Source organism: Rhamphochromis longiceps, linkage group LG11 (genome assembly GCF_057381845.1).
Source record: "Rhamphochromis longiceps isolate RC_006_pf linkage group LG11, R_longiceps_female_GT1.1, whole genome shotgun sequence".
In the NCBI taxonomy this organism is placed as follows: domain Eukaryota; kingdom Metazoa; phylum Chordata; class Actinopteri; order Cichliformes; family Cichlidae; genus Rhamphochromis; species Rhamphochromis longiceps.
In genome coordinates, this window is record NC_140567.1 from 19,575,820 (window position 1) to 19,590,006 (window position 14,187).

Genomic DNA, 14,187 nt, shown 5'->3' on the forward strand with positions numbered 1-14,187 from the left:
TACTGTGCTTCATCTGTTTGTCTACTCTTATCCAACAGCAGCATCCACTGAACCAAATGTGTGGTCACTGGCTGGAGCTGGACTGAACAAACCTGTGACTTTATTTCCAAAGTTAAATTTGCATAAATATTTGCACAGTTTTGCCTACACAAATGTAAAAAAACAACAACCCCAAAACCAAAAAAACCAACACTTCTACATAACCAGAATATCTCCCAGAGAAAAATGGGAGGGGGGGCATCATTTTCCATTAGACTCATTAATTGTGCGTCCTAGCAAGCCCTCGCTATGTAAAGCAAACTGATGCACCCCTGCTCAGTCCTGATCCATCATCAGTGTGTCCTACCTGCAACACTGGATTAACCACACTATTGCTTATAACGTGCAATGTGCAAACAAATACAAAATCTCCAACACATGCATGCAAGAAGGAATACTGTGCTTTATGGCACAGCTAAGGAGGAGCCTAACAAAAACACGTGGTTACATATTTACCATCTCTCAATGTATGTTATATGTATGATAAACAGCACACTAAAAACACTATAAACAGCTGTCTTGGTTTGTTGTTTTTCATATCCAGTGTCTGTGAGGATTTTTGAAAGTGGGCAAAGTGTACCACACTGTGCTGAAGCTTTGGGTTATAATTATTGATTTCTTGACTACAACAATCAATGTGACAAATAATGTGATTTAAAAAAAAAAAACTTTTAGGTTTTTAGCTGATAATTTTTTTTATTTGCAAATGTAACTTTTCATCCTCAAGCTTTTTAAACCATGTTTATTAGTACTGGAATCCACTACACTGCCTTTATACAGATTTTAACCTGTGAATAAAACATGCTGATTAAGTGCCCCTTGGGCTCAATGCAAGACCCCTCCCATGCAGCTGAGCCTGATGCTTTTCCCAGCAATTGGTAGGTCACCAGGTAATTTTGCCTAGCCCTAAAAAAAATTATAATTGTCTTTGAGTTTCTATCCTAGGGCTGCCTCAAGGGGGGGTCCGGGTTTCCCATTTCAAGTGACGTTACACAACTCCAATTTTCCATTTCATCATTTTAGTATGGTCACTGCTGGGACCAATTTGCAATTGGAACTCATACCAAAGCCTGTTGCCCAAGGGAAATACAGCTCCTGTGGCTTACAACTAATGTGCAAACGAATCTGTAGCATCTGTACTACATCACAGTTAACGGGGATCCTAACATTGAAACAAAAATGCACAATTACCTTTGGGTTACTTTTGTCAAATGTGTTCATCTGAAGAACGCATTCTTCAGAACAACATGCATTCTGGTAATGCTGTACTTTAAAGTTTGTTAGCTCTGAAGTACCTGCCATCAGGCAAGGCAGTAAAATGCTGCCCTTGAGGATCTGCCTGGGGCTACAGACAGCTGTCAGGTCCTGGGGGACTGTCATTGCTGTGCTTTAAAGTTTGTCAGCCCTCAAGGACCTGTCAGTGGTCTGGTGCCCCAAGCATTTGCCTGCCTCGCCTGATGGTGAGCAGTGTGTCTGATGGCAGCCTCTAGCCCACACATCAAATATAGGCTATTAACATCAACAACTCAAAGAGAAGAGTAATCAAGACATGCATCATCTTGTTATAATATGGAATGGTAACTTTAAATTGTGTACATGAGCAAATTTCAGCAAATTACATACACATTTAGTAACTACTACACAGCAACCATCCTCATTCTCCATTAATCTCTAGTTTGACACAAAGCAAACACAAAGCAAGCACAAACCCAACCTACAACAAAGGTAAAACTAAAACAATACCTGTCAACATCTTCGTGGAGTAATCACTGCCTTTTACAATTTTGCCACCTTCTGGTCAAAGTCCATAATTTCAGGTGAACCCCTACAGCACTCTGGAAATGTACCTCACAACAATCAATTCACTGCCAACCTTAAAGCAAACAGAATAAATCTTTCACATTACTCAGAAATTAAACTATAAAATTATGTGTTTGCCCTCTGGATGCTTATGCATCTTCTTTATTGCAGGATGGCAGTTGATACAGACTATTGTAAGTCACTTATAGTGTCCCATAACAATACACCTTCTTTGTTTTCTTCAGTCCACTGTGGGATCCTGGAAGAATATGATCACCCCTACAATGAAGAGTCAATTCAGATAAAGTATATTTTCAGGTTTAGCAACAACACCAGACGAATTAAAGCTCTCTTAAAATGCGAGCCCTTGTCTGAATGTATTTACTACCCACCAGCTACCTGTCCATCTTCTTTATTGCAGAATGGGAGTATTTTATGTACGGTTTATTACCACATCTTTATTCAGGCCATGACTGTGTGTCACTTGTTTGCCTGCTGTCGTCTATCAGTATTTTCTCTGGTATTTCCTCATCAGTGGATGAGGCTAGACTAAACTGCAGGTACATTTACATGAACATTTGCACAGATTTGCTTACACAAATGAAATGCTAAAAATAATCATAATAAAATAAATAAATGTAAAAAAAACATAATATGCCATCAGACTCTTCCCACTTCATTCTTGGTCCTGTGATGGAATTTTCTGTTAATAAAGTCTGCAACATGATCAGCTGTGGCCCAGCTTTTTGAATTATTGCATGCAGGAGAGCTGACACAAATCAAACATCACAGTTCTACAGTCACGACAGCTCTGTCTTTGGGACATTGCAGCTCGTCTTTTATACCTTCACACACACAACTCCTGTACCTTAGAGTTTCTTTCCCACCCGCGTTGCTGCTGGGCAGAGAGCCACTCCCAGTATCTTTCTCTAAGAAGCACCTGGCGCTGGCCTCCCTGGGAATTTTCATATAGTCAGCAGATAACATAGTTGAGCATGCTACACCATGTCATATTGACCTTCAAATAAAGGCTATGCAAAACTCTATGGTGAATTTCAAACCACCTAAATCCGAATGTTAGAATAAACTAGAATTTTTCTTCATCACAGTCCCAGCAAGCCAATCCATGCTGATCCATAAGTGAGTCCTACCTGCAAAACTGGATAAACGAAACTATTGCTTATCACTAATGTGCAAACACATGTAAAATCTGCAGCAAATGCATGCAAGAAGGATTACTCTACTTTAGAGCACAGCTAATAGGGATCCTATAAAAGACAAAAACACATGATTACAAGTTTCACACCTTCCACAGAGCATTGATATTTCACCTGATGCTTCTATCTGTTTTGATATCTTGTGTTGAAATCCTCAAAGAGTTACTAAATGAAAATGTAACATAGACACAATGCACTGCAATAAATGCTACTCTTTTAAGGTTTGTCCAACCTTTTTAGTGTAATTAGAAAAATGGGTAGAGGTGTGGTGGAGAAACATAAAGGTGTTTCTGTTCTCTGGTGCATAATCTGAGGGGGAGGAGTAACAAGAGCAAATAAAAGCAGCAAAAGATCAAGTTCAACATTGAATAAACACAGACTCTCTCAGCTAAAAGGAACATGGGGAATGGTGAGATCGTTTAAACACATATTAGCATTTCTTTTAAATGTCATCAGGTGAAAGGTGATATGATTTCACGAACTTTTTTGTTTTGTTTTTAGGTAACATCAGTTCAGCTGCATATCAATCCTCTGGGCTGGAAGCAGCTTCCAGACACATACAAACAGCCTCTATTGTCATCTACTGTGTGATATTTATAGTTGGCACTCTGGGCAATGGTTTGGTTATCTACGTGACAGGCTTCAAAATGCAGAAAACAGTGGAGACAGTTTGGTTTCTCAACCTGGCCATAGCTGACTTTCTCTTCACGGCCTTCCTGATTTTCTCGATCATTTCTCTCTCTCAGAGTCACCAGTGGCCTTTTGGACAATTCATGTGCAAGCTCAACACCTTTGTGAGTGTAGTCAACATGTTTGCCAGTATCTTTACTCTGATGGTGATGAGTTTGGATCGTTATTTGTCCATCTGGATGGTGGTGTGGGCCCACAACAAGCGCACAGTCTGCAAAGCTCAGCTCATATGTGTTGGTATCTGGGTGATTGCTGCGGTCTGCAGCACTCCTTATGCCACTTTTCGCACTGTTTCAGAAAGCAATGGGAGTCATTATTGTCACTATAATTTTACAAGCAAGGAATCAACATGGAGTCTATATACTTTTCGCTTTCTTATGGGCTTTGTGATTCCATTCCTGGTAATACTTGTGACTTATGTAGCCATAGGCATCCGTGCAATGCGCATGCCGAGAACAAGGCGACAGAGATCCTGTCGAATCATTTTCGCCATCATTTTTACATTCTTCATCTGCTGGTTACCCTTCCACGTTTTCAACTTCATAGAACCAGCTTCAACTAACCCAGATCTCAGGAACATTGTTAGAATCATAGGTCCTCTGACTGTGAGTCTGGCTTTTCTGAACAGCTGCCTGAACCCCATCCTCTATGTTTTCATGTGTGAAGAATTCACGAAGAAGCTTCGGCAGTCCATATGTTTTGTACTTGAGAGTGCTCTGGCAGAGGACCACATATCATTTATGTCCACTCACTCCATGTCATTAACTTTGTTAAAGACTTTCCAAAAGTCAGACGCTGCAGCAACTTCAAATAGGACGGACACGGCTGATTTGAAATCCTTCACAGAAAGCAAAGTGATCACAGAGGAGACACCGAACACTGAATAAGATTTCAACATCAGCCAATGTAAACTGAAATACATTATTTCATATCAAACTGAGTTAAATCGTGCACTCATGCACAGAACTGTGTTAATACGTTACTTCATGTTAAAGCACAGATTTACTTTTAACTGCTCTTACTATTGCAGGGAGTACTCTCACTGTACTCTCTTCAAGTGTAAGAAAGAAAAGTTACTACTTCTCTGATCAATCTTAGTACCAGAAAAACTATGTGAAAGTGCTGCAGCTTTGGGTTGTAATTATTAATTTATTGATTAAAAAACCAATGTGACTTTTATGTGAATTTTTTTAGACTTTCAAGATTACATTTAATAAGTTTTCTATTTGTGTACATAACTTTTTCATGTTTGAGCTTATTAGGCCATGTTTATTAGTATCAGCATCCATTTCCAGTGTTGGGAAGGTTACTTTTAAAAATTTATTAAACTATTGATTACAGAATACATGCCCCAGAATGTAATTTGTAACGTATTCTGTTAAGTTACTCAATGAGAGTATAACGCATCCTGAATATTTTGTATTGTTCAATACATTATCATGCTTTTTACAACTACATGAATGTACTATTGATGTGTGATTTATTAATATTACTGAAGGCTACTCGTCATACCAATACCAACTAGATTTTTAAATAATATAATATAATATGAGTAACAGATTAATTTATATAATTAATTAATATAAAATGAGCAACAGTAGGGTGGGCGTAGAAAACTATTTCTGTATCAGTAATATGTTTTCTTTTTGTCTGCTTTCAGAACTGCACGTGCTTATTTGCAGCTACCAGGTTGTTAAAGTTATCCATCAAGTCTAACAGTCTGCAGTCTATTATGAACTAACCTCAGCTAAAGCCAACTAATAATGTTAGCTCAGTGCCGAGTAGCCTTCAGTAATAGTAATAAATCACACAGCAATACTACATCGAAGATACTGAGGTGGCTCATAACCAGGTGGCTACCACAACTAAAACAAGGTAGTTGCAGTAAACTAATGTTGTTTTTGTTTTTTTAAAGAACTTGCTTCCAGATGTGTCTTTAAGTTGGAGTCTTTTGACCCTGAGAGCAGCTTGGTTGCTGGCAAACACAGTTTGCATTGAACAGTCAGATTTCGCCCATCCCTTTCTTCCTTAAATGTGACATTGTGTCGGAATTTCCAAGTAGAGAATGCATTCCTGCCCGTGCACTGCTGGCTTTGTTGTGCTGGCTCCGGGTCAATTGTGTTACGGACTCCGGCAACATTAACAGGACGCTTACATTAGAGCATCTTATTGCGTGTTTGTTTGGGTTTCTAACAAAGCGTGGAATTACCAAAATTAAAGAGGGGATAGGCTAACATATGAAACAAGAAAAGACCGCTGTGTAATCAATTTATTTCAACAAAGTAACTGTATTCTAATTATAATCTTATAATCTTTTTAAACGGTAACTGTAGCAGAATACAGTTACTCATATTTTTTTATTTAAATATGTAACATTGGTACATGTATTCTGTTACTTCCCAACACTTTCCATTAAACTGTAATAATAGATTTATTAACACTTATTGCACTTTTTTAACACTGTAAATAAAAAGATACTCGTCAGTTTCATTACCACTCTAAGACTAAAAGATAAAAAACATTGAAATGTTTTTGCTAAAAAAAAGAGTTTTAAAGAGCATTTGCCTAACAAGAGAATCAATACTGAACTGTAACACACAGAGGCAGGGTACACCGTTGGTATATGGCCAGTCTTTCACAGGGCTAACACAAACCATTTGCACTCACATTCACACCTATGGGCAATTTAGAGCCACCAATTAACATAACCCTACTAATTGCATGTATTTTTACTGTGGGATGAACTTCATCGCTCTCTTGATTGCTTCCTTTAGCATGGGATACACTGGACCATCCTTTAAGAAAGGAGAAGAATGTGTACAATATAATCCACAAGATAAACTAAGCTTGACAAATGTGTGCAGTGATGTGTGTGTAACTTTTGAAGACTCCCAAGCACATGATCCAGTCCACACACAAATATGAATAAATATATAATCCGTGTAGAACACCTGGTAGAACAGAACTTAGCGTGGAAGAAGTAGTTGATAAAGATGGAAAAAAAATTTTAAAGTGAAAAGGTATCAGTAAAAATGCAAACAAGAAAACAAAATTAAAAGTAGATGAAGAAAAATGTGTCCGATTATGCGAAGTTAGCTGTTCGGGATGCACCAACAACAGTAGTACTAGAAGCCCTCACTGTCTTTTCATCAATCTAATTGAAATTGGAAAATTTTCATTTTAATCTATCAGAATCAGAGTACTTTATTAATCCCAGAGGAATCACTGGTCACAGTTGCTCCAAGTCAGTAAGAACAGTAACTAAAGTAAATTAAATAACACACTATATTACAAAGTTACAAAATACAATCATGATGGGCTGCCTAGACCAAAAATGCCCCAGCCCCGAATAGACCAATGTGCACATTCTAACTACTGTATTTCACAATGCTGCCACCTTGTGACCAAAGTCACAAGTGATCTCAAGAACCGACAATGCACAGAGCCTTTAACATCCCGAGAGGAATCTCAATCCAAACCTTGCACCTTGCCACTGGGGAGCTTCTCAGCAACCTCGGCCCTCTTCATAGAGGATATCTTGATTGGGAATTGGAGTTCCTTAAAGTTATCTTTCCACAGTCTTTGTCAGCAACTGTCCTTACTGACCATACATGACCTGAATAAAGCCCTTTTTTTTCTTGTGGTATTAACCCAACAGTTTGTCAGAATCTCCTTGAGAGGTAAGCTGAAAGTCCTCCTGACCTACTCACACAAGTTTTTACTTCTGTTAATTCAGAAACCACAGCCCTTTTGGCCCTTCACTACCCATCTGCTGCTTCAGAAGATCCAAGGGTCAACCAGGCCTAGAAATCCTCCTTTACCCTGACCAGTGTAAACCACTAGTACCTAGCAGTACATCTCATCCTTAGGTTGCCACCACAACAGGCACCAATAACTTTATAAATACAACCTCTGCTTGCTGGCTCTGCAATAGAGGTCTTAAACATGGAGTGAAAAACCCTATGGACTGGGGCATCTGCCAGACACTCCTAAATTTTCCCATTTAGGTTTTCCAGGTCTGCCCAGACAGCCTTCACCATCATGTAATCCAGTTCACCATTGCTAGTCACATTACCCAAGTATCCACAAGACAAGGCCTCAGATGACAGAACTATAAAGTCAATCATTGACCTTTGGCCTAAAGGGGCACTGACACCAAGCACACTTATAAGCAACCTTGTGCTTGAACCTGGTTAACTGGTTAACCTGCTTAACACATAATAATAAAGCACCACACTGATTCAGAACAAACACGCTATTCTTCCCATTCACCCCTCTCAGGTGTCCCTGTAATTGTGCTTGTGAGTGCCAAAGTCTTGCAAAAGAACTGTAGCTGGCAAGATATTCTGAACTAAGATATTCTGAACTATAGATGTGATATTATTTGTCCTTAAAAGTAAAAATAAAAAATAATGAATTGGCAGGTGTAAATAGGCTATTTGCAGAAGATGAACAGTCATGTCTTTAAAAAACTGGTGGAAAACATCGAGCAGGACACAGGACACCTGACACAGGACCTGAGAGATGTATTGGACCCTTCAGTTGATCCATCTACTGTTCACTGAAACTTCATCAGAAATGGTCTCAGTGTAAGGGTAGCTGTCAGAAGCCGTCCTTAAGGAAGGGAAGTAGGGATAAAAGGCAGAGGTATGCCAAATTAGACAAGAACTAGACTGAAAAGCAACAACAGTGACAACAGGTCTTACGAAGTAAAGAATCCAAATTTGAACATTTTATGTTCAAATGGTCGTCAATATTCATGGACGGGGGCCTAGAGTCTCACAACAGTGTTTCTAGCCACTCAGCATAGAAAACACAGTGGAGGCCCCGCCATGGCTTGGTGCTGCATTACCACCAGTAGCCGTGACGATCTTGTCAAAACTGAAACATGAACGCAGAAATGTGCCATGAAATTTTGATCCGCCTTGCAATATCACCTGGAAAGCATGCAATTCTCATAGCGTTATTTTTCAGCATGATAAAAGTATCAGTAAAAGCATACCTGGATAGAAAAAAAACTGTTGGCATTGGAACTGGCCTCACCAGAACTCAGATCTCAGCAATATTGAAGCAATGTGGGATCATCTTGACAGTGAACAGATGAAAAAGACAACTAACATCCCAAGTAGAGATTTGAATGTTCTTCAAGAAGCCTGGAGAACTACACCTGGAGACTACTTAAAGAAATGACAAGAAAGCTTGCCTAAGAGAGTCCGAAATATAAAGTTTATGAAAAGTGGCTCAAGAATTTTGCACACTTGTGTATTTTACTCTATACAAAATGACATGCAAATTTTAAGACATAAGCAGGTTTTGGTACTTCATCAATGACTATTATAAGTGTGACGTGAATACAAATGAAAGAATGAGTCATGATATATACCTCATTACCTGCAGGATGCGCGTTAACACATGCCAAGATTAAAGAAGTAAAACTAAAAGTGGAAGAGATTTATATTAAAGCACTTTAATACACATTTCATTAATCTTGAGATTTTACAAGTCATTGTGTCTGGAAAGTACTACTGATGAAACAGTTAGATGTATACACTAGATTTTTACAAATTAATAAAAAAAAAAATGTACACGCTTTTCTATGAGTCAGACTGTGTAGAAACAGGTGTATTCAAGCACTGACTGCTTCTTTCCAACAAAGTCCTCTCTGTACTGGAGAGCTACAGAGTAGCCAGTCAGTGATCATAGAGCTCCTTCATTTCCTTAAGGACCTTTATGCTCTCACTGTATCTTAATTGATTCTTGTTGGAGCACTCCTTCCATCTATGGAAAAAAAGAAAAGAAAAAAGAAATAGTTCAATTGTGCACCTTTTACCTTTTCCTTGAAATAAACTGAAATTATATTATTTTCCTTCTTAAAAGATTCATAAAAACTTTCATACATGATGCTTGCTACATAACAAAATCTGATTTTGAACATTTCTAACTGAAAATTCATACATACACAGTTTTCATCCAGCAATAACAATATTAGAAGGAGGAGGAATGGTAGTTCAGAGGTGGGCTAAATGTTCAATTTTTATGAGCCAGCCTTTTTAAGTAATTTTAATACAACTGCTCAACTGTGATCGCTCCTTTTGTCCAGCTGTTTCCAAATGAAACAGGCACATACTAAATTTTACTGTTTAGTCTCCCTTCTTAATTCAATAAAGTTATTAAACAGCAGGTGGCACTCATGGAGGATCAAACTTTGCAAAGCTATATTTTGGGTCCCATGACAAAGACTACTTCATACCCACAAGACGACAGCTCGTCAATCACCAAAGACACTGAACAGAGTAAACACTGGCAGATGAACTTTAAGTCTGAGCATTATTGAAGGTCATATTTTTACATTTCAATATCCATGGCTCAGTCTATTGTAAAACCTGTGCCCTTGTTTTATCTTTTCTTTCTTTCTTTTGACTTTCTAGAGTCACTGAACATGCTGACTGGCTGGCTTTGCACAAGCTGTGAAATCAAACTGTGAAAGGTGCAATGACTAACTTCACAAATCCACCTGTTTGAGCCCAAATATGATCAGATAACATATAGGTGTCTTTCAGGAATACTTCAAATCCTTTATATTAAAAAAATGCATAGAATAACTACACTGTCTGTTATTGACAAATGTTGTTTTTGTGAGGCAGTTTTACTTCACAGGCACATTGGTTGTACCACAGTACCACACACAGCTCTATGCTGAGCTGACACCTTGACATAACAAGGAAAAAATAGTTTTTTGTTTAAAAAAAAAATGCTATTTATGTTTATGTTTAGACGATTAAATATTAATTTATTATTTTAAACATGTATTACATAATCTATTAATCTTATAATTTGGATTTCCACAGTTAGTCAAAACAGCTCAGAGCCTCATTTATTCATTTCTTTGTTAGCTCTATTCAGCCTGTTGCTGTCCTCTTGTGGTAAATCACACTGTAAAAACTTTTCATTATCCATTAAAAGATTTGACGTTTGCCTTCACTCATTTGTACCTGGTCATTAGTGTTACACCCCTTTCTCCCTAAAGAGTTGGTGAAATTAATAACATCTGAATAAGTACGTCCAGAGGTGAAGCCTTGAACAAAGTTAGTTGTTTACAGTGTGTGACTAAATCATTTCAAACCAAGAACATATTATTTTTTGTCATAAATGACTTTTCAAGAAAAACATACTTTTGCCTTATCTTTTTCCAACGTTCCATGTGGTCACATATGAGAGAACCTGACACAGCAACATCTGTCAACTGTGAAAAGAGAGGTAGTTAAAATTCATGGTTTTGTCTTACTACCTGAAGACCTTCATGTATGAACAGATCTGTAAAATTAAACAAATCACAATGCAATAATAACTTTGGTGAAAGGCATATTATACAAGAACCTTGGTAACAGTTGGTTTTTCAGTAGGCGGGATCCTGAGATTGATGGGTTCACCAGAGGAGTTGACTGGACAGGCGGTCGGAGGAGGAAGTCGGTACACATTCTGACCTTTACCGTTGATTGTGTCTGTAACCTAGGGCAAAAAAAAAAAAAGATTACTGCTAAACTCTTATTTCCAATAACAATACTTATTGATGCCATAACATGCCATTTTGTTTTTGGGGAGGCATTGACTAAAACAAAAGTACGAGTACACAATCAGATTCAATCAGGTTTCAAATACATTTTATGCACCATTTCGTCTCACAAACAACCTCACTCAAAAATATTGTCACTGTAGGGATCATCCATTAAAAACAGTTTCATTATGTCTTATTCAGATAACGTTGATTAAAACATGTGTAACAAGTCAGTTACATTTGCACTAGGGAAAACAAAAGGAGACAATAGTTTGGCACACAGCGTACTGCAGTTACTTTGAAAACAATTAATTTAATTACATTAGACCTTGTGAAATATTAATAATAATCAAATTATGAGACTGCAAAAGAGATAAGACCCTTTAATAGTAGATGTGGCATGACCTGTGCTAACCGCTAACTAGAGCGAAGGACCCCAAATTTGTGTTGCACTGGTTACTGCGCCCTGATTATGTGTCATCTTTTGTGGCCGCTCTACATACACTAGATGCGTCTGCTCCTTTTCATTTCAAAACATGTATGTCTCTGACTTGTCTCTGACATATCGTCAGAACAAGCTTTGTAACTCTCCTACTAGTGAAGAGTGTGTCGTTTCCTCAACACTGCTTTCCTCTTAGGCTCCCAGAGTCGTTGAAATTAATTACTTACTCAAAGGCTCTATAGATCACTATATATGCACATAAACCTGTGCCAAAAAATTCACAGAACTCAGATACGCACAGAATGTTTCCCTTCATTATTTGGTTAAACTTAGAGCAGCTGTAGCCATCGTTTCTATTGGTCACGTGAAGGTAAGTCACAACACGCAGTGGTCAAAGTCCAACTTGTTTGAACTTTGATCGCTGCATGCATGAGTACCCCTCGCTGGCACGCTTGGGCTGTGCTTTGCTCAGAGCTTTGGTTGGCACAGCGGTACAACGTTAATGTGTGGCGCAAGCAATAGAAATGAATGGGGTTAAGAGCGCAGAGCTGCGCGTGTCACATCCTATGAGAAAGGGCCCTTACACTCTACCCTGCAAAGTTCCACATTAGCAAAATTTAAAAGACCTCATTTTAAGTTACCGTAGATGTAAGAGATAAGTTTAAATTTAAATCAATGTGCCCCTGTGTTTTTTTGTGCATTTGTTGGTTGCACATTTGAATAAAACCTCCAGCATCTTGTCCATTTATGACCCCACCTCTTCCTCTACCATGCCCTGTGGGGAGCTGGGGGAAGCAGCTGGTTCTCGAACAGAAGGATTATTCCTCATCCATGCACGGCAGATAGGATACAGTGGGGTGGCGGTGTTGAACTGAGCCAGATCTACACTGCGGTCAAACAACTTAATAATGTAAGCATCTAGTAAAGGCAGAACAAGAGAGAAATTAATTAAAGGTAAGAAAATGGTCACAAGTGCAACAGACAAGATGGTTACACAGTAACCAAGGTACATCAAAGAAAAATTCCAATAATTTTTCATTCATTTACTTTGCTTATGCTGATTGCTTTCTGGAATGCTCTCATCCATCTCTTTTCGCTTCTTTCTCCGGTGCTGTGGAAATCGAGCCGACGGTCTGCAAAAGAAATGTTTTTTTAAGAAACATATTTTTGGAGCTTAAAAGAGATTCAAAGTAATTTCTCATACAATTTACGTAAAATTATATTTTCATTTCCAGACAGACAGATAAAAAAAAAGTCTAAATATACCCTGTTTTGAATGCCCTGGTATTTCTTTGTGAAGAACTTTGTGATCTTTGTTTTGGAAGGTGCTATATAAATAAAATTTTACTTACTAAATAGAAAAAAGTTACTGACAAGTCGAGTTTAATTAAAACATAAACACTTGCCTTTTTCCAGCCGATGTTGGCGATAAATCCCTAGAGACAACAGGTGGAATATGCATAAATTGCAATTAAAAAATAAATGTTTAAATAAAATCATTGAATCAGCACACCCAATTGTAAAATATTATATTAGCAGATCATTAAAAACTAAATAAAACCAAAATCACTGGTCCATACTTGTTCAAAGAGTCTGCTGACAATTTTCCTGGGTCACCTTCATTTTGTTCTCTGCTGAAAACATCTTTATATTAGTTTTGTTATTAAGAATAAATCGATTCTGTAATAATTATATGCTAAACAATTAATTTTGCTAACCTTTCATTTTCACTCTTCTCTACCAGTCCCTTTAAGACCGCTTCTAATTTGCTGCGTGCACCAGCCCCGTCTAAGTCTGCAAAAGTAATAATGAAATAATTAATGACAACAACAATACTCACTTTAGGTGACACTCGCCACCTGTATTACTTAGCTTTTAAGAATCCTGTATAATCCTGTATAATCCGAACCACTCAAGCTTACAAGCGAATGTACTCCAAAACAATCACAAGAATTTATACCACACAAAAATTTGGAAAATCTGAAACGGAAAAGGAAAGGAAAGGAAATATTGACAGCTGCTGGTACCTGGCCTTTCCGTCTTGATCTTGACGTGTTGCATTGTGTCCGCCTTTCTATAAACACCCCGTGGGAACTGACGGACTTTTAAAACCACACTTTTGCTGTTTCGATTATTTAGATTTACAATAAATTATGTTTGATTCCTTGCTAACGGCGCCGTTAGCCAAGCTAGCTGTGTAGTACCGTTTACAAACAGTTAGCTGCATTAGCCGTAACCACTGGTTAACAGTTAAGCTATATAACGTTATTTACGTTTAGCTATTAAAACCATTAAGCAAATAACGGTTATCCCTATCGACTTCCATATAGTTAATAGAAAGATACAGCACAATAGTCGTTTATGATTTATACCAAGGTTTGTGGAGTAATGGCCAAACTACTGTTGCTAACTTAGCTTATTTTTGACAAACGCATACCCTTACT

At 37.9% G+C, this 14,187-nt stretch overlaps 1 protein-coding gene across 2 annotated transcripts; it reads right to left on the reverse strand.

The window, feature by feature from the left end:
- Positions 1-9,197: 9,197 nt before the first annotated feature.
- lin37 (lin-37 DREAM MuvB core complex component) lies at positions 9,198-14,178 on the reverse strand. 2 transcript variants are annotated; one of them, XM_085422641.1, is made up of 9 exons: positions 13,771-14,178; positions 13,462-13,537; positions 13,324-13,374; positions 13,150-13,179; positions 12,791-12,876; positions 12,501-12,661; positions 11,124-11,255; positions 10,919-10,989; positions 9,198-9,524 (listed from the first exon to the last, which is right to left on the reverse strand). In XM_085422641.1, exons 1-9 carry the CDS (start codon positions 13,802-13,804, stop codon positions 9,437-9,439), a joined length of 729 nt encoding a protein of 242 aa, XP_085278767.1. In that variant the 5' UTR covers positions 13,805-14,178; the 3' UTR covers positions 9,198-9,436. The 2 variants fall into 2 exon arrangements, with proteins under 2 accessions (XP_085278767.1, XP_085278766.1); XM_085422640.1 differs by having other exon boundaries at positions 13,324-13,377.
- Between the last annotated feature and the right edge of the window lie 9 nt (positions 14,179-14,187).